The sequence below is a fragment of the Pogona vitticeps genome, chromosome 1 (genome assembly GCF_051106095.1).
Source record: "Pogona vitticeps strain Pit_001003342236 chromosome 1, PviZW2.1, whole genome shotgun sequence".
In the NCBI taxonomy this organism is placed as follows: domain Eukaryota; kingdom Metazoa; phylum Chordata; class Lepidosauria; order Squamata; family Agamidae; genus Pogona; species Pogona vitticeps.
The window spans coordinates 338071867-338092249 of NC_135783.1; the positions used below are offsets into that span (position 1 = coordinate 338071867).

Consider the following 20383-nt stretch of genomic DNA (forward strand, 5'->3'; position numbering starts at 1 on the left):
AATAAATGGAAGGTGACATGCTTATTACATGCCACAATTTTCTTATGCAAGTCTTAACAGAACACAGCAGCAAAAAGCAAAAGCAAAATAACAAAATACGTGCAGAAGGAAAAATATTTCATGGAAAAAAGATTTAGTACATTCCACAAAGCTGATCTGTGAAGAATAAGCTGGGTCTGATACATTCAGACTCAAGCTGTCCTAATGTGAACCCCTCCATGAGTTAATACAAAGTCCAAGGGAATAAATATTAACTTACAAAGATCTCCCTGCAGTCACCTGATAAACTGGTATTTTCTACTGCTTTGCCAAGTGGTAAGGAGAATCTCGTCACTGTTCTGCCTCCCAAGCATTTCTAATCAGGCTAGCTCCAGTGTTGTTGGCACCTCATTCTGGAATACTTAAGCTGCATCTTTGCAAGGAGTATCTGGCAAATGACACATTGATTCCTGCTTTTCTCTTCAAGAGTTCTACAACCGTTTGCAGGCTGTCTTGCGTAGGTACAAGTGACATTCCCATGGAAGCCCTGATTAGGTCTTCAGAAATTGGGTAGACTAAACACACAAGGCCAAGCATGCCAACCTCCCCACAACAGCAAAGAATGCCTTGGAGTCTTGAACCATGGGGAGAAACTCCATGAACAAGCTCTTCAGAATGTCTCCAACGTGAAGGTATGTTTGACCAGCAACTCCCACTGGTCCTTTCCAGCATAACCAACAGAGATGGAGTATGGGAGTTGGAGTCCAATGGCCTTGGGAAGACCACATCTGCCTAGTAGAGAAGCACTCTTGGGACATTCTACCTTGACCAACCTTGGTTAGTACCTTGACTTTGGGGAGGTTGAGGCACCTCTTGCTGCTCTACCTCAGGCAATGAAATGTCTTGAATGACACTAGTTACTGCCTCACAACATACATTTTATATGTTTCAGACCTTATGTCAAGTGAAGAATGGTAAAACAAAAAGCACCCTCATCACCACTTGGTAGGAGGGAACAGATGATTGGCTCATTAATACACGTGATTACAGGCAAACATTTTTAATGTTGCCATCTGGTCAACATTAAAATCTGGTGTCTTTATAAACCTTATCCTATAGGTGGCCCTTCAGAATTAAGTCCCACTGGAATTCAATAAAACATATACCCAGACAAGTGTCTATAAAATTGTAGCCAAAACCTTTCTTACTGAAGGCCTATTAATATTCTAGTTAATATCTTTGGATTTAAACAAGTTCTCGATCCCAATGAGATCAGATCACCTAATGGGCCCATTTAACAAGGCAAAGCTAAGGAATGGGCTGAAGGTTTGTCACCAGCTCTCAAACTCAGCCTGCTTTCCAAACAGCACCGCAACTAAATACATGAAAGAATACAGATGCAAAAACTATACTACATTCACCATGCCCCACCATTCAGCTGAATCCGTTTAAAGACACTTGCATGCCTTAGTTTTGTGTTCAGTACAATTCACTGCTGTGTTAATAACATTCCACCAGATTAAATAAATAACACTCCACCAGATATTCTAAACAGACAGGGTATGCAGCCCTGCACATCTGGTTGGACCACAATACCATCCGCCCTGATTCAAGTCTCTTGTCTGTGGCTGATAGGAGCTGAAGTACAGCAAGATCTGGAAGACTACATGTTCCTAAGCCTTCCCACCACCATCCTACATAATTAAAACAAGCTTCTGGATTGGAAGCACAGTTCTCGTTTTCAACTTGCTATTGGCAGCAACCAGTACCGTAAACTTCACCAAACCATGGAAAGAATTTCCCATGTTCTAAAGTCATGTTAAAATCCAACTGCATACAATACAATCGAAATGCATAATGGCAGATACAAATGGCAGCAAACCTTGTTTGCCTAAGTTGCTTTCGAATGAACACACACACAAAACCAGAAGCTATCCTTTCCAAGCACAAGAAAGCAGAAAATTTAAAAGAGGAAGAAAATTGATATGCTTAACTGAGAACTGGACATTAAAAAAAAGGATGTCTGTAGGACACATTAGACAGTTCACAGTAAATAAGAGAAAAGAATAAGGTGCTGCTCATGACCAATGCATCACCCTTGACAATAAAATGGCAAGTACTGAGCCTACAGATTTAAAGAATGTCTGTAGCAGAGTTGTCTCCTTTTCAAGAAACCTGCTGACCTATACGTGCTTACAACTCCCACTATCCTCAGCCAGCTTGACTAATAGCAATAGCTTATGAGACATGTACTCCAACATCTGGAGGACCACAGGATCTCCTGCTTTAGAAAAATGCAGTTTGCTTTTCAAGTCGGTTTCCTGAAAATTTTAAATAACAGGGTGCCCTTTATTTATTTATTTATTTATTTGGCTTTTACCCCGCCAATCAAGATTCAAACCAATCTACTCTGGGCTGCTTGCTTACAGTCCGAGCAATATAAAACAAGAATTAAAACAGTCAATATCCAAACAAAAAAGAGAAGTAAGCAAAGTCCAAGATGAGAAAACACAGGGAACTAAGTGATGGAAGGGGTTACCCTTTGGATCCTAGAGTAACCAGTTCTTCCCCAATAGGGTAGCACTGTTCAGACTTCCAGCATTTAGAAAATAATGGAAGGGAAGAATGTGGCTTCAGAGGTTTTGGGGCTATAGTGCCTGTATTTCCCCACTACTGACAATGCTGGCAAGGGCTGAGGGAAGGCATGGGCCAAAAACATCTGGAGGGGATATAGTTGCACACCCCTACCTTAGCTCCACTCTCTCAGTGGACAGAGAATCAGACAGGCACTTACCTGGGCTTATGCACATGGACACTCCATAGAACCCTATGCTATCTTGTTCCTTGTTAAAAAAAAATATAAGTAGGGCTGACACTGAGTTTAAATGTAAATAAGAGTCCATATGAAGTAGTAGCAGCTAGACCACTATGCACGCAAGGATAGAGTGCACACATGAAAACTGGGGGAGGGGATATCCATTGAGAACATGTTTCTAGGACAGCAAGTCCTTTTATTACCTAAATTGGTAGGATGGGTCTCCTAACAAGGCAATAAACTGCTTTTTTAAAGGAGGTGAAATCCTCAGTCATTAAAAAGAGATTTTATACAGACAAGAAATTGATCGTTTCTATGTACAGATTATTTTTGGTGTGTGTGTGTGTGTGTTTTTTTTAAAGGTCGGTTTGTATCTCAAATATGTAACAGATGCATTTGATTAATCTAAAAACTTGAAGGCTGCTGGATCGCTGGACCAGCCTCGCAAGCGCTTAAATCACCTCTGATCGGGTTGTCTTCTGACCTCATATACATCAGGAACACTGTAACAGTGGCAAAAGTAGCTGCATTAACAGGGAAAGCCCGGAGTAGGGTGGACGTAAGTCCCCTTGTGAAGACCCTCCAGCCTTCGTCATGGTAGCTTTTCCTAACACAGTCCAGGATGCCCTGGTATCGCACAACACCGCCAACGCCATCCGCCTGGAGGCGGGATTTGATCACGTCCACAGGGTACGTCGAGAGCCAGGAGACAATCCCAGACATACCTCCGGCCAAGAGGAGTTTGGGGATGATATAACTGTCCTCTGCCTCGCACCTGAAGTATCTGGTTAAGCAGTCATAGGTCAAGAAGTAGAAACCAAAGCTGGGCGTCTCTCTCAGGAATGTGGAAACCATGCCCCGGTTGATCCCCTTCAGACCTTCCTTGTGGTAGATCTTTACCAAGCAGTCCAGAGAGTTTTTGTAGTTCTTGGACTTCAGCTTGTATTCGCCCGTGCCCTGCAGCTGCATCCGCGTCTTCGCCAGCTCCATGGGGCAGCAGATGACGCACTGAATGGCGCCCGCTGCCGAACCTGCGAGGAACTGGTTGAGCGGGGTGTCCTTTCCAAGAGCACGGAGCGTGTTCCCTTGAACGCCAAACACAAGGGCGTTAATGAAGGTAAGTCCCATCATAGGTGAACCAATACCTTTGTAAAGTCCAAGGGCCTACGAAAGAGAGCAGGGAACATAAAAGTGATGTGAACAGGCCTGTGAAGAAACATCCTCAACAACCATGAATTAAAAGGTTTCATCCCACCAGGATTCACTTTCAGTGACGTGGGTCACCCTTCCCAAACTGCTCTCCACAGGATTGGGGTTACAACTCTTAGAATTTATGACTGTTTCTCATGACGACTAGAAGAAGGTTTTTTTGGGGTGGGTGAGGAGGGGAGCTATGAAGTGGTGCGTCAACAGGGATCCTGGGAGCTGTATTCCAAAATATGTTGAAGGCATGAGATCACCTACCCTTGCGAAGAGGTTCTGTTAGCATCTTTCCAGGCAGATAGCTAGACAGAACTCTAGAACTACAGTGGTGCCTCGCTTAACAGGCACTCCGTTTAACGACGAATCCGCATAGCGATGAAGATTTTGTCCTCCTCTTTGTAGTGGCCACTCAATCCAATTGGCTCAAAAGCGTGAGAAGCAACCCCAAACCAGGCAAGCTGTAAGAATACCACCACGACCATTTCCCTCTGTTATGTCTACTCCATGAGTGGAGTAAGAAGGCTATTTAACAACCAAATACAATGTTTGAAATTATAGCAGCATGGTGTTCTAAGCATTTTATTTTAGCTTGATAGTTAGGGTCTCCTCATTGGCTTTTGAGCCAATTGGATTGAGTGGCCACTGCATAGAAAAGGACACAGTGCCAGGTAGTGGAATAGGCCATTCCAGTTTGCCTCACTCGCATCTCTTGAGGGGATTGGCTAAGAGTGACTAAAATGGGTAAATAGTTCTATTTATTGATACAAACCAATAGATCAGTTTCTATAAAGATAGTCAGTTGTAGAGGAAGAATGTAAGGACAAGCATTTAAGAGGAATAGATTATAAGTAAAACCCTGGACAGAAATTGTTAGGAGTGATAGGAGAGGTAACATGAGAGCCCAGGATTTTCTACCCAACATAGCACTAACATTTTCAAAGGGGTAGTTTTGTGAGCATCTATGTGGTAGTATAATTGGCAATGTCTTGTGGCACCTTATAGGCCAGTGGTTCCCAACCTCAGGTTACCCAGACGTTCTTGGATTACAAATCTCACATACCTTTACCACCAGCTATGCTGGCCAGGGTTCTGGGAGCGCATTCCAAGAACCACTTGGGTTACCTAATATTAGGCAGGACTCTTATAGACTAACAAGCTTTACTGAAGTACAAACTTTCATCAGCTGCCCTGTTTCACAACAGCTAAAATCCTGTTGTTGTTGTTTAGTCATTAAGTCGTGTTTGACTCTTCATGATCCCATGGACCAGAGCACACCAGGCCCTCCTGTCTTCCACTGCCTCCCGGAGTTGGGTCAAATGCATGCTGGTAGCTTCAATAAAACTGTCAACCGTCTCATCCTCTGTCGTCCCCTTCTCCTCTTGCCTTCACACTTTCCCAACATCAGGGTCTTTTCCAGGGAGTCTTCTCTTCTCATGAGATGGCCAAAGTACTGGAGCCTCAGCTTCAGGATCTATCCTTCCAGTGAGCACTCATGGTTGATTTCCCTGTTGCTTGGTGTAATAAGTAACAACTACAACAGGCTCACTGAATCAATGCAGAGGAGTTGACTGAACAAATCCCTGTTGATTTAAGGTGTCACAAACCCTGCTTGTGGTTTGCAATATTTAGCAAGACGCTTCAGAGTATGATTTTGATCCAATAGTTGTAGCTCACCCTCAGACCAAAGAGACAGAAAAATCAACCACATACGCTGTACCTATTGCAAGACCAGGCAATTGCAAGACTAGACACTGATGAACTCTTGTGGTTCGTCGTCTTCCCCTTCATGCACACTGTGGAATTCCAGACGTCACAGAAAAGAGTGCTGAAATGTTCTCTCAGGAGGAACAAATGCCACATCTTGAGGATGCTGACATCCTCTACAAATTGCTGCCCCAGCAAATTGGGCTTTATGAAAATGCACTCCAACAGAGGTCACGGCCCCACTTATTTATTTTAAAGGCTCAGAAGGCAATAAGACACCTGATCAAACTAAAGGCACAATTCCATGCCTGCTCAGAAGTCAGTTCCACTAACTCACTACTTAAGTGAATTGGACTTTTGATGGATGTCAGGCTACAGTGGTGTACACGGAGTACGCCAGTGCCTCCCTCTTGCATCTGAGTCACTTCACATTCACTGCTTGAGCATGCTTTTAAAAGGTAAAGGTTCCCCTTGACAATTTTTTTCCAGTCGTGTTCGACTCTAGGGGGCGGTGCTCATCCCCGTTTCCAAGCCATAGAGCCAGCGTTTTGTCCGAAGACAATCTTCCATGGTCACATGGCCAGTGCGACTTAGACACGGAACGCTGTTACCTTCCCACCGAGGTGGTCCCTATTGATCTACTTGCATTTGCATGCTTTCGAACCGCTAGGTTGGCGGGAGCTGGGACAAGCGATGGGAGCTCACTCCGTCGCGTGGATTCGATCTTACGACTGCTTGGTCTTCTGACCCTGCAGCACAGGCTTCTGCGGTTTAGCCCGCAGCGCCACCATGTCCCTTTTAAAAGAGTGAGCCAGATTTTGGGAGAAAGAAGGGAAGAGGGGCTGTCATTAGAAGAATGACTGTGCTAAACGTCTGTCTCTCTCTGAACTGCAAAAGGCCAAGCTAGTGAGACAGAGAGTGTGTACACATTATAAGCAATACATTCTGAACAGGATGACCATAAGGACAGGATTTTTTAACCCTTTCCTTATACCATGAATGACAACTGCTCACTAAGGCCAATGACCGCTTTCTTGAAAAGCCAAAGAGAACCTTCATAAACATTGTTTGTTATGAGCCCTTCTTACACACCACATCTTAGCTCAGAGTCCCACGCAGCGGTTATGTATTTACAGTTTAAAGAAGATACATGCAACGCTAAACTAAACATTCAGAGTTATATACTGTTTGGCCCTTAATTAAGTACCATTTGGGGCAGATTGTTCTACACGACTTAAAAAAAACATTCTCCCTCTTCCCCACAGTCCAAAGTGTCAATTAATAATTGTACACATTACTCGGAATGAGGTGGTTTGTGAAACACCCAACCATGCACATCCATTCAGGACGGGAACTCACCGATTCTTGCTTTATGATAGACTGGAAACAGTGCAAGGTCCCCCGGTACAGTGGCTTCTCCACATTCTGAACTTGAAGGCGCACCTACAAAATGCAGTAAGAATTTATCGACACAGCAAAACTTCAGTAGGCAATATTGACAGTACCATTGGTCTGGGTGCACATGATGTACCCATGTGCGCACACAGTCATTGCCAACCCACAATAGGCAACTGAAGAGAATGGTCTGTTACTGTGAGAAGCATTCTGTTTGGATGCCAGAGTTCTCACCAAATGGGAGCGGTCACTCAGTAGGGCTCTGAATTAAGATCCTAACTGAATGAGGCAAGCAAACCATTTTCTTTGAATTTGTACGTTCAACAGCCATTGCATCAACTCTGGCTATGCGCAATCTAACTGGTGTACGACATTTGTTAAACCATGAGATATGTACACTGGGGATCTACTATAAAAGTTATGAACAATTAAAAATTTTGAATATGCTAATTCACATTTCTAGACAGTCACTTACCCAGTTGCCCGTGGTGAGTTCTTTGGGCAACCAGGCATAGACTTGTCATTTTCCTTTGAAGCCACAATCAATAAAAACAGACTACAATAGAGCTCATATCTTCCAAACCCATTCAGTACCAGAAGCAAAATAATCTTACGTCCACTTAAATCTTTGTAAGTGACTTCACCACCCCCCGCCCACATTTATATTTTCAAATCCATGTAAAATGTATAGGGTTAGCAAATTTTGTATTAAGGAGCTATTTGGAATTCACACATTTAAAAGAAAGTTGTAAGACTCTTTCACTGCTCAACCAGTACATGTGGTCAGCTTCCCAAATCAGAACAAGTTGCGGCCTGAAAATGCAGGGGTATCTGTAGGGTAACATTTTGTAATGTTTTTGTCCCACTGCAGTTTCTTCATAGGATTCCCATTAAATTACAACCATTCTAAACCTCCCCCCACCCCCAGCTTCTCATCTCTATTGCCAAGCTGAACAGCTTGGGCTGCAACACCTTAAAATCTGAATTCAGACACAAAATAACAATAAATAATTGAAGTGAGAGTGAACTCACAAACCAATCAAGTGGTAATATCTAAAATGCATTAATACAGGCATGGCGGTACATCTCAGGGGAAATGCAACGCCCCCCCCCCCAAATAGATTCCCAATTTAAAGAATGGCTGAAACAGAACATACAACACAAGAGGGATTTGTTCCACAACATTTGTACATATTATAAGCTTTAAGCACAACAGGGATAAAATATGCAGACTAGGAGAATGAACTGCAAAAGTTAGGTTTAGTTTTAAAAAGCTCATACTCAAAAATTGACCTTACACCCCCCACTCCCTCCATTTCAGGGTGCTTTAAAACATTTTAAAATCTAAAGGGGAAAAAAAAGTGGAAGGGAATAGACTCCATATGGTTTTCCTGGTTACTTTTTGTTTAGAAAACTTGAACTAATCATACATGTTGGAATAAATTAAGACCGAGAGAAACAGAATGTTCACCTGGTCTATACTTACTAGGTAACTCTCCCGTGATGAGGCTTATCTGTCATCTACAACAAAGTAACACTTTTGCTGTTAATGAAGACAGCCCCTAGCTCAAAAAGTAAAGGCAGTTAAGCAACAAAGCAATTGTATACATTACATCAACAAACTGGGGGGAGGGAGAGAAAAAAAGGAATCGCCACTTGAAAAGGAGGTTCTCGTTAAGAGTCAGTTAAGCATCTTTCGCCTTTTATACGTCCCCCACCACAAGCCCCAGATGCTGACCAGACTGTGCAGCCATTACAGAGTTTCAGAGAGGACAGTGAACTGGGTTTCAACTCTCAAGAGCCTGTTTTTGTTTTTTAAAAAAATATTAAACTTAGCTTCTGGAAAATGTGCTTGCAAACAACCACTGTGACAAAGACTCAGGTAATAGGGCCACCCAGATAAGTCTACTGGACTTGCAGGAAAAGGTTAAATGCAGCAATGAAGATACTGGCCTTCAGAAATTGCCCTTTTCACAAGACTAGGTTATTTCCCAGCCAATTAAAATAGATTAGTATAATGCTGCAGCAATTCTATGCACACCTTGGGAAGAGGTGGCACAAAGGGACTGACTTCAAAGAAACATGTATAGGATCACACTGCGAGATTTTCTTAAAGCAGATTTTCCCCTTCCCGTATGATTCGTATTGTCACTGTGCCTTCAGTGTCACAGTCACAAGCCAAGCATTTAAAGAAAATGAATTACATTTATACAGTGGTGCCTCGCAAGACGATTTTAATTTGTTCTGCGAAAATCGTTGTCTTGTAAAAAAAGGCTTTTTTTACAAGAAGATAGGGAATTTAGTTGTCTTGCGAGGCATCGGTCTCAAGGGGGGGGGGGGGAACTGTCTTGCGAAGCACGGCCATAGAAAAAACCATCCTGCGAGGCACCATAGCAATCGCAAAAACTAATCGTCTTGTGGATTAATCGCCCTGCGAGGCAATCGTCTTGCGAGGCATCACTAAAAAGCATTTGCTGAGCAACTATGGTTAATTGATCATGCTTCCAAACAAATGCACTTCTTAGTTGAAGGCATAGCTACGCGTTGAAGCTAAGCAGGTTTGAGTCGAACCAAAGGGAGTTCAACTGAGGAATCCCATAGACCCTGTTTCGGGATCCATTAGACAAGAAAAGAAGCAAATTAATGTAACACAACAAAATAATTTGTATTTCAGGATGTCAGACTATGGCTTCAGTCTGTCAGTTACTAAGCTGAAAAGAAGCACACAAGTCTGGGAAACGTTAGCTTTTGCAAGTATACTTTGCTTTTGCAAGTATATTTTACAATATACAGCATGTAGAAGTAAGCATCTATCTAAGTATTAACTTCAGTATGAAGTAGCACAGGAAGAACTTGAATGGGGTTAAACAAAAATGAATGCAAAGAACGCATGAAAGTAATTTTTAAAAATGCAGCTACAAGCCAACAAGCTTCACACGTCTTCCACTGCACCTTTAAGCACTGAGCTCTTTAAAATTCTTGAATATTACTGGCACATATTTCTTTTCCAAGAAAATGCTTCACATCTTGATGTACAGGTGAGGTGAAATAATTAGATTTAATCCTATTTATTTTGGATTGGACTCTTAGGCACGCAGCCTGATCTGGGCATGTATACTCAGCAGTAACCCCTACACAGTTTGATGAGGCTAACTCCTAAGGAAATTTTCATCTGTTGACACACCAGGTCACCTTATGTCCACATATTCCAGCTGTCTATATACTAGTCCATATGCAGATAAGCCTGGTTTTAGGTGCAACGTCATTTCTGCCAACAAGGATTTTAATTCATTTAATGATCTCTCATCAAAAGCAAAACAAAACGTAAAACCTACTGTAATCTACCATTGCTGTTTAAAGAAGTGCAACCAACGCTAGGTCAGTGTCTCAAACAAGGAAAAGAAAGTTGTCATTTGAGAACTCACAACATCTTTCCTTGGGTGGGAGAGGAAGGAAAACTGTTTCATCATGCAGCAAACAGTCATCTGGGCAATATAATTAACAAGTTAACATAACATTCTCACAAAGCAAACAGAAAAATACATATTAAGCAAAAGCGTCGACTGAAGGTAATGGATTTTTTTGTTTATTTAGCGTTAGTGCTCAAAGAGCAGCATATTCCTTGGAAATCCAGTAGCAATTTTATTAGATGGTAGTGGATTATTTAATTTAAAAAGTTAGGATCCAACTTAACTGCACCAATCAAAGGATGCAATGTGACCTGGAATTCTGAATGTTCTTTTTCTCCTGATATTAAAGCGTGAACTGTTTCAATGCTTCAATGATTGTAAAGCTAATTCAAGGTCTCTATATCAAGGTCTGCCAGGATTTATATACAAAGAGTCTGAAATTGGAGGATTTCCCACTCCCCTCCCATTCATGAGGACTAGTGCCATTTTTAGCCTAAAGTGTTTATCGTCAATAAAATCAACCCACCTTAACAGTGTCGAATGGATGCCCTACTAATACACCAGCAGCACCTGAAATAAAGCAGAAGGTAATTATAAGACTATATGGCGTTGCACCATTTTGACTATCACAGACGCCAAAAGAAGCAGCCGTTTCTCAAGCACAGGATAAAACACAACAAATTACAACCAACTGGGATAATGAAGTACTCATAATGAGGTAATGCCAGCAGGGTGGCAATAATAAACAAAAGAGAACTGGGAGCTGATCTGTAAAGCGTTTATTAAGGAGAAACTATTTGATCAGAGCAGTCTTCTAGACTGGGCAAGTTGGACTACAAGTCCCATACTGGCTCAGGATGATGGCAGTTGGAGGAGCAACGAGGCAAGGAAAGCCCCTAAAGGGCCTAGAATCCCCTGAACAGAACTACATCCACTTCTACTGACATTTTGCTCTGCTTTTTTTTGTCCACAGTAAAAGAGGATGGTAGTCTTTTTTGAACCGCTTACTTGCTGCATTTATATCCCATTTCTTCTCTTAAGAATTCAATAGGGTGTACAGGTGCCTCTTCACAGTATTTTTAAAATACTCTCACAGCCCAAAATCACCTGTTCAAGGATAAGGTGGTAGCCCATGAAACTGAACCTCATAAAGCAAACCGAAGAGCAATCCATAGCTGGGCTGAACATGCAACATTTCTGAACATCTAAAACTGCTTTACGGTGAACTTCAGGCCTGTAAAGTCTGCTGCTGCAGTGCTTCCTAGGACCTGTAATCTTGCTATATCTTAGGCTCTGTAGAGAGACCCTTTTGAAGGACTATGACCCTCAGGAAGCAACATTATTGCTTCCTCTTTTTTGGGTACATAAACAGGAAGTAAGGCAGGACAAAGCCAGCCAGGCTCCAAAGTAGGCCCTGCTCCAGGCGAGCAGAATGTCGGTTTCTCTTTTTGTGGATCTATGGGCTAGAACTCCCAGAATTCTGTATGGGACCTTCCTGAAGAATTCTGGGACTTGGGAATTAGAACAACAGCAACCATGATGACACACCTCTACAGGCTACAAGTATATCATGGACCAAAACCCCCCAACAACTATTATTTTTTTAAAAGCCCCATGTAGAATTAGAATTCTAACGAGGGGTGATGAAGCACACAAAGGCTGTGGGATGGTTGAAGTCACTGGAAAATATCTGTGTTTTCTGCAGGTAGTAAGGGGGTGCTACCTGTGTTCAGATTAGAGGAATCCTTCCCAATTTTCAGTTCTATCGTGCTGCAAACGTGGAACTGTCTTTGTGCAAAGCAGTTCAGACAGTACACCCTGCCTGGAAGGCAGCAATCATTACTGTATCACATCAACTGTTCCAACCCAAATTAAAGAGGAAGACAAACTTTCCACAGAGATCTGATGCTCCAATTAGATTGTGGCAATCAGCTGAGAAATCTCCCTCTGATTATTACAGGAAATGATGCAAGAAAGGGTTTTTTTTGTTGAATAAACATTTTTCAACAGTTGAGGGTTAATGTTTGAAAACTGACACACACACTACAATTCTGATTCTGAAATAAATCTCTGCCCCAATCTTCAGGATCAGGGCAGAGTTAAAATCTAAACAAGAGGCAAATCTTTGCTCTTGAAATTCTTCCTTTAAGACTACATTGCATGTTGCCCTCTTAATCTTATTGAGAACTCTTTGGCAAAGCTGTACATATGTTAAGTGGCTTAAAAGCTGCAGTTGAAACTGTGAAGTACACACTGTTCTGTCTAACCCCGAATTATGCCAACATAGTAGCCAGTGGCAAGTTAGCAAGCAACACAGGAGAGAAAAGAGGGATGGATAAGTGGAGATCTACAAGCTAACAACTGACAACAGCCTAACAGAAGGGATTTCCAGAAGAGGAACTATGAGCTCATGAATTATACCATGAGCTTTTGCATATGACATTTCAGAAATGTTTATCTTCTCCGTCTCATCTAAAAGACACGACATGACACTGGGGTGAAGGAGAAGGCAAACTAACAAAACTAGCTTGGCTTGGTCCTGGATAATAATTATCTCATCTTTCTACTTTCCACACCAGTTGCATAGATTAATTATGACCACACTTTAAAGTTGTGTCTTTACCGGGATGGGAAAAAGTCACGTCCAGCATCTCATATGTGGAGACAAAAAGGACAGTCCAGAAGGTTACTAATAAAAGACACAAACACAGACATTTCAGCTGGGAAGGAGGAGAAATTCCTGCCACCTCTTTTTAAAAGAGCCTTCCCTTTTCTTGGAAAGAGAGAAACCGCTGGACTCTACTATCCTTCTCACAAGCAAACAGAGCTCCATTCATATTCACTGGGACTCACAAGCAGCTTTCTTATTATAAACAGACCATCCAGCCAAGTTTAGTCTAGAGTAGCACTCCTGCAAGGGTTACAGGCAGGGTTTCTGTCTTAGTTCTGTGAGCTATTTCCTGGTGGCCTCCCAGCCAATTTACTAATCCACCCCACCTTTCTCAGCTTCCCAAACCAACTATGTGTCCAGGTTGGCTCAATCCTTTCCACACCCTGCCTCCCGGGCACCTGAGATTCATGCAGGCACATTTCAGGAAACAAGATTGCCATCTCCACCTTCCTAGCAAAAGTGGCCATATAGGGTTAAGTCCTGAAGGAGTGGAGGAAGATTCCACTCTCTCTCTCTCTCTCTGTGATCTTATATTCAGTGTCCATTTCCATGATGCCCGAGGAACTTTTTCTTTTTTTCTTCTTCTTGCATCCATGTTCAAAAAGGCAGCGCCTAAGCTTCTCTTCTCTATTCCAGAAATCTACATGCATTGCCTGGATATTTGCATCAGAAATGCACTTTGCTTGTACTCTGCAATAATCAGGATCTACAGACTTGAGCCTCAACCGTAGAGGCTGCTTTCAGCTTCAATGCAGCATCCAACCCTGGGAAGCAGCCCTCCTGAAGGGCTCCCTCCTGCCGAGGGGGTCCCTAAAGCTCTTCAGCTCCTGGTTCTGGAGGGGATGGGTTCAGGCGCTCGAAGCCGGAAAGCGGTGGGGAAAGGGACTCTTCTCCAGCGAGGCTCGGTCGGGTTCGGCCTCGGAGCGCAAACACAGCCGCACAACGGAACGCTTCGTGGTCCGGGCTGGAAAGCGCGGCGGCGGCGGCGACCCTCGGCAGGCAATCCCCTCGCCGCGCTTCCGGAAAGGGAGAAGAAATCCGATGCCCTTCGCGCTGACTCACCCCCTCCGCCGGAGCAACGCCGGCCCGTAGCAAACAATGGGGAAACGGGGGATCCGCAGACCGCGCGCCTCTTGGGCGGGTATTCAGGACTCATAACTAGCCACGATTTTAACGAGGGGGGGGGAGGATGGAGAGGAGGGGAAAAAAAGCACAATGGGGACGACGTGACATTTCGTGTCGCGCAAAGGCTTCCGTCTGGTCTGCAGCTCCCGGTGGAGGCGATGCGGGTCCCCACCGCCCGATCTCCCTCCCTCCCTCCTTATTCCCCCCCCCTCCGGTAAGCTGTGCGGGCTGGGAGGCAGTGGCATCGCCGCTGCAGTGCGCCAAGCCACGCGTCCGAGCCAGCCTTCTCTTCTCTCTCCCACCCCCGCCGCCGCTGCTCCGCCAGCCTCTCCAAATGCACAAAAACGAGGGAGCTGCGGTGCTCCCGCCACGGAAGAAAAGACGGGCGCCCGGCCTCTCCCCCCCCCTCCGACGATGGCGAAACCCCCCCCCCATTCCCACGCCTGCCTGCCTGCCGGCTCTTACCTCCTACGCAGCCTGCGAGGAAATCCAGCGCCATGATCGCCTTCTCCGACGCGCGCCGTCCAAGCCCGAGGTCCCCTCCCGTGCGCCCTGCCCTGTCCTCGGGCGGGGAAAGGCAGCTTTGGGCCTCCCGGCGCTGACGATGCTGGGGATGTGGGGGGCGGTGGGGGGGAGGGGTGAAGGAGGGGAGAGGATCGGTTCCCCACCGATCCGGGCGGAGAAAGGGAAGACGGAGGCAGAGAGAGAGGCAATGGCTGCTTCAGACGGCGCCTCCCTGGCTGGCTTCTTCCCCTTCTTTCTTTCGCTCTCGCTCCCTCGCCGGCTGCTCTTCTCGCACCCCCGCCCGACCCCCGGAGGAAAAGAAGCTCAGAGCCGGCGGCTCGGTCCCCTTCGCTCTCCCGGTGCCAAAGGCGAGCTCCCTGGTTTCTATTTCTGACGCCGCCAGCCGGGAGGAGGGGGACGAGCGAGCCTTATCGGGACACGGGCGCCCGCCGCCAATGAGAGGCGCCCGGCCGGGCAACACCCTTCCCGCGAAGCCCTCCGCCCGAGCCGTTCATTGGCCGCCCGGCTGGGGGAGGATTGGCGGGCCCGCCGAGGCAGCAGCGGAGAGGCGGGTGGGAGGAGAGGCTCGCTGAGGCGCTGCCAAAAGGCCCGCCCGCCAAGCCGGCGGCCCGTGCGCAGGACCCTGGCGGGTGGCTTTGGAGCGCCTCCTCCGGAAAGCGAGCGGGGAGGCTGCGCCGGTTGAGGTGGCTTTCAGGCCGCCCTGGAGCGGGAAGGAGGGCTCCTTCGGCCTCGCCCTTGCGTGGTTTCTCTTGGCCCGGCCCGGCCGGAGGAAGAAAGCGGGGGGGGGGGGGGAGAAGAAAGAAGGTAGGCAGGCTGACGCAGGCCTCGGAGCTTTTGCGTGGCTCCTCTCGCAAAAGCCCCGAGAAACGACCGCCTCAGGCAACGCGGCGGTGTTCCCCTGCAGCTGCTTGGTGGTGCAAGCTGAAGAAACAGGATCGGGGGCTGCCAGGCTGAAGGACGTAAGCAGGAATGGCCCGCCAAACTGCCCTTTGCATTCCTGCTCCAATTGCATTCCTGTGCTCGCTTACTTTAGAGGAAACCCCACAGAAATCTGTGGGATTTACACATGGAGCAGGAGGGAAGCGCTCTTCCCTTGTAAGGTACTCAAGCCATGCCTTGGGGATTTTCTACAACAGCAGGGTCTGTATTTTGCCTGCCTACATTCGCAGGCATCCCCCCAATTTATTTATTATTTATTTTATTTAAAATATTTTTGCCCCACCATTCCAAGGCAGCTCACATCATTAAAAGAAAATATTTTAAGCTAAAAACAGCAAGTCTACAAAGAATCAAACACCACACTTAAAAAAAAAAAGGTAGAAGCAACACCAAAAAAAGCACACGTTCAGCACAATAAGGTATAGCAGTCCATTTAAAAATCCCACTCAGTCATTAAGGGAATGCTTACCTAGAGAGAGAGAAGTTGGAAGAGGACAGCAAAAATGGGGCCGCTTGGTCTCCGGTGGAAGGAGTTCTAATGTCTGGGAGCAGCAACGGAAAAGGCCCTTTCTTTCCCATGTACCCACCAAATAATTTTGTGTTACATTTTATGAACTGTCAGTTCCACCCAACATGAGCAATGGATGATAAGGGCCTGTGAAACATCTACTCTTAAAACCTTGGGAATGCAGGCAAAAACATCTTACCTTGATTTATCCAAAGCCATTGGTATCCCTTCTTCGTGCCTTATACTTCACTTTCTGTCAAGTGGGAAATCGTGGTGGTATGTAACCTTGGAAGTTCAGGCCTGGAAGGAACCGTTTGGATCACTTGAGTCCAGTCCCTCTCAGGGAATCACAGTGGGGAATTGAACCCCCAGCCACCAGCTCTGTGGCCAGATGCCTAAGCCACTGAGTTATCCAGCATAACTCCAATCTTGTAAAGGCAACAGTGATTTACAAAAGTTATTCGAAAGATAGATTTAAACAATCCCTCCCTGCTGCCAATCTATCTTTTGTGTCTCTCAAGCACCAGCCACAGATCCTGTGAATTCCAAAACTTGTCAGCCTCAGTAAACATAGACAGTGATCAGGGATGGTGGGCATTGTAGTCTTAACTTTTGGAAGGGCACAGGTTTCTTGCTCCTACATATGAAACCTCTTGAGTAAAGGGGAAGCTTTACAGCAGGGGTGTCCAACCTTTCACCTTCCCTGGGCCACATTAGAAGATGAAAATTTGGTTTGGGCCGCACATAAATTTGGTTTGGGCTGCATGGGGGGGCAGCCCTAGCCATCCTCCGCAGCTCCGCTCCAAGCGTGCTTATCAGCAGCTGCAATCTCAGACAGCCGAGGCTGCCAGCTTCGACTCCGGCGGCTTTATGGGGCCGGGAGGGGGTCCACCTATTGACAGGATGGCGCAATGCGGTCACACAGCCACCCTCTCCCCTCTCCTCCTGCTCCTTCCTGCCTTCCCTCTCTCCCCCCTACCGTTCTGATGTGCCCCAGCCGCATTCCGGCCGCAAGTGCCAGCAGTGTAACTTGAAACTTTGGAATTTTTTTAAAAATAAAAAATTGCACTGGGCCGCATTATGAGCCGACCTGGGCCGCATGCGGCCCTTGGGCCACAGGTTGGACAAGCCTGCTTTACAGTATTTAATTCTGCAATATTCTGCCTTGGTTATTTATACAACAGCAGAGTCTGCAGTGTTGTATAAATAGACACACAAAAAAGTACCAGGTTAAGTCTTTTTATCTTTTATTCCGCTTTTGGGAGCATCCACCTGTACTGGCCAACTTGGAAGGTTCCCACTGACGGAAACTGGGAATAGCAAGGTGGTTAATTTTCTCGACCTTCCAACTCTGCTGTTCCCAGCCCTGCCTCTTCTGTTATTCCGAGGTGGAGGAACCAAACTACTGGAGTAAATTCTTAAGGGGCACAAGAGAGGGATGGGGCAGACATTGGGGAAGCCCTTTGTACTTTCCAATGATTTTTGTTAAAAAAAGCTGCGACTGATAGGAAGAGTCTGTGACAACCCCAGACCTACTGGGATATGCCACAGTTTAACTAAGCTGCCACCAACCATTCCCTATAAGAAGTCACACAGACCAGGAATGGATTTTTAACAAACAAAGGAATAAGGTTTATTTAAATAACACACAGGGAAAATAAAATGATCAAGTGAATAAGATACAGTAACGTGGCTTAGTCTCAATCATACATACACCAGTTTGGTTCACACAGAACACCTTTAAATAAAGCACAGACCCTGAACCTATCAGGTAGGTACTGACTGACACACAGTAGTACCCTGTCTGACACACAGACTCCCACACCAGCTTCTTCTTCCCAGCTTCTTCTCCAGCTTCTCCACACAAGCTCCACATATATATACAGTACAGCCCCTCCTCCTGATGTCCCGCCTTCCACTCCCCATAGGATGGCACTTTCCCTCCAACCCATGACAGACAGGTAACATCAGTGCTGTATGTAACAGAGTCCTTTCATCTATACGAGGATTTTGTGAGATCTAATCTAATATGATTTCATGAAAGCATCTGATATGGTTGAATCCTGTACAACAACTGAAAAGAGGTTGGGCAACCTATGCCCCCTTGACCACAGGCAGTTCTACCTGTTTTTTCTGGCCCCTGGACTCATCTGGGTACCCATTTCTCCTGCAGGCCTCTAAAGCAAAGTGGTCAGAGAATCCACCACTCCACTTTAAAAAAAGTTGGCCTCATTACAAAGGTAAATCTGGACCCAACCCAATGGTTACTAAGTGTTTTATCACTGCCCTGTTTTGCTAATTCCAAAATCTTTGGTCTTCTTCTGCCTAGCTTCCTTGTTTACATTTCTTTATTCTAACCTACTGGAATGTTTTAGGCTTTTTAACAAGAAACTTTAAAAATAATCTTTTTACTAAGGTAATCTGATCTTTAACATCTCCTGTGCTTCCATTTAAACAGTACTTTAATAGTTAAGAGAAAGATGTTGAAAAGAAAATAGTTTTTTAAAAAAAGTGCAAACATTTTTAGCATTCCAGAAATCCTTGTAGTAATCTTTATAATAATCTGTGCTTTTGCACAGAGCTTTTGGCCTTCTAGCTAGGAGTCTTTCTGACCTACAAAAACTTTAAAAACAGAATTCTTATTTTTGATTGCTACTTTTCTGAATGTATATCTGCTTATTGAGACAGAAGTTCTCCTTATTATCCATTAACTCCTATATATTTGATGCCAGATATTGAAGATAGGAATGATGAAATGTTAGTTATATGTTGCAACTTGTGCTAAAAGAGCAGGGGCTGGATGTCCCCACCCCTGTCTATTTCCACAATTCTGCAGCTACCTGATATTCAGTTGGAATCACTGAAGTACCCCTGAAATGTGACCAGAATCCATTAATTTATTATCATTTTCGAGATTGCAAGAATGTTTTGGATTTACATTACACTCAGAACTTTAAGAGCTACTTTCAAAAAATAGCTAGTTGCAGTTAAAAGTCTAAGGGTTTTGTTGTTGTTTAGTCGTTAAGTCGTGTCCGACTCTTTGTGACCCTATGGACCAGCGCACGCCAGGCCCTCCTGTCTTCCACTGCCTCCCAGAGTTTGGACAAATTAATGTTGGTAGCTTCGATGGCACTGTCCAACCATCTCGTCCTCTGTCGTCCCTTTCTCCTCTTGCATTCACACTTTCCCAACATCAGGGTCTTTTCCAGGGAGTCTTCTCTTCTCATGAGATGGCCAAAGTATCGGAGCCTCAGCTTCAGGATCTGTCCTTCCAGTGAGCAATCAGGGTTAATTTCCTTCAGAATGGATAGGTTTGTTCTCTTTGCAGTCCAGGGGCTCTCAAGAGTCTCCCCCAGGACCAGAATTCAAAAGCATCCATTCTTCGGTGGTCAGCCTTCTTTATGGTCCAGCTCTCACTTCCATACATCGCTTACTGGAAAAACCATAGCTTTGCCTATGCAGACCTTTGTTGGCAATGTGATGTCTCTGCTTTTTAAGATGCTGTTCAGGCTTGTTATCGCTTTCCTTCCAAGAAGCAGCCGTCTTTTAATTTCGTGGCTGCTGTCACCATCTGCAATGATCATGGAGCCCAAGAAAGTAAAATCTGTCACTGCCTCCATATCGTCTCCTTCTATTTGCCAGGAGGTGATGGGACCAGAGATCATGATCTTGTTTTTTTTTTTTTTATATTGAGCTTCAGACCATTTTTGCACCCTCGTCTTTCACCCTCATTAAGAGATTCTTTAATTCCTCTTCACTGTCTGCCAACAGAGTGGTATCATCTGCATATCGGAGGTTGTTGATATTTCATCGGGCAACCTTAATTCCGGCTTGGGATTCCTCCAGTCCTGCCTTTCACATGATGTATTCTGCATATAAGATAAATAAGCTGGGAGACAATATATAGCCTTGTCGTACTCCTTTCCCAATTTTGAACCAATCAGTTATTCCATATCCAGTTCTAACTGTTGCTTCCTGTCCCACATACAGATTTCTCAGGAGATAGATATAGTGGTCAGGCGCTCCCATTTCTTTAAGAACTTACCATAGTTTGCTGTGGTCCACACAGTCAAAGGCTTTTGCATAGTCAATGAAGCAGTAGTAGATGT

At 45.0% G+C, this 20383-nt stretch overlaps 1 protein-coding gene across 2 annotated transcripts; it reads right to left on the reverse strand.

Annotated features, from left to right (window-relative positions):
• Nucleotides 1-2327: 2327 nt before the first annotated feature.
• On the reverse strand, nucleotides 2328-14938 carry SLC25A29 (solute carrier family 25 member 29). 2 transcript variants are annotated; one of them, XM_072986670.2, is made up of 5 exons: nucleotides 14768-14863; nucleotides 11033-11076; nucleotides 8583-8617; nucleotides 7061-7144; nucleotides 2328-3958 (listed from the first exon to the last, which is right to left on the reverse strand). In XM_072986670.2, the coding sequence occupies exon 5, from the start codon at nucleotides 3923-3925 to the stop codon at nucleotides 3200-3202; it is 726 nt and encodes a 241-aa protein (XP_072842771.1). In that variant the 5' UTR covers nucleotides 3926-3958; nucleotides 7061-7144; nucleotides 8583-8617; nucleotides 11033-11076; nucleotides 14768-14863; the 3' UTR covers nucleotides 2328-3199. The 2 variants fall into 2 exon arrangements, with proteins under 2 accessions (XP_072842771.1, XP_072842768.1); XM_072986667.2 differs by lacking the exon at nucleotides 8583-8617 and having other exon boundaries at nucleotides 14768-14938.
• Nucleotides 14939-20383: the final 5445 nt, after the last annotated feature.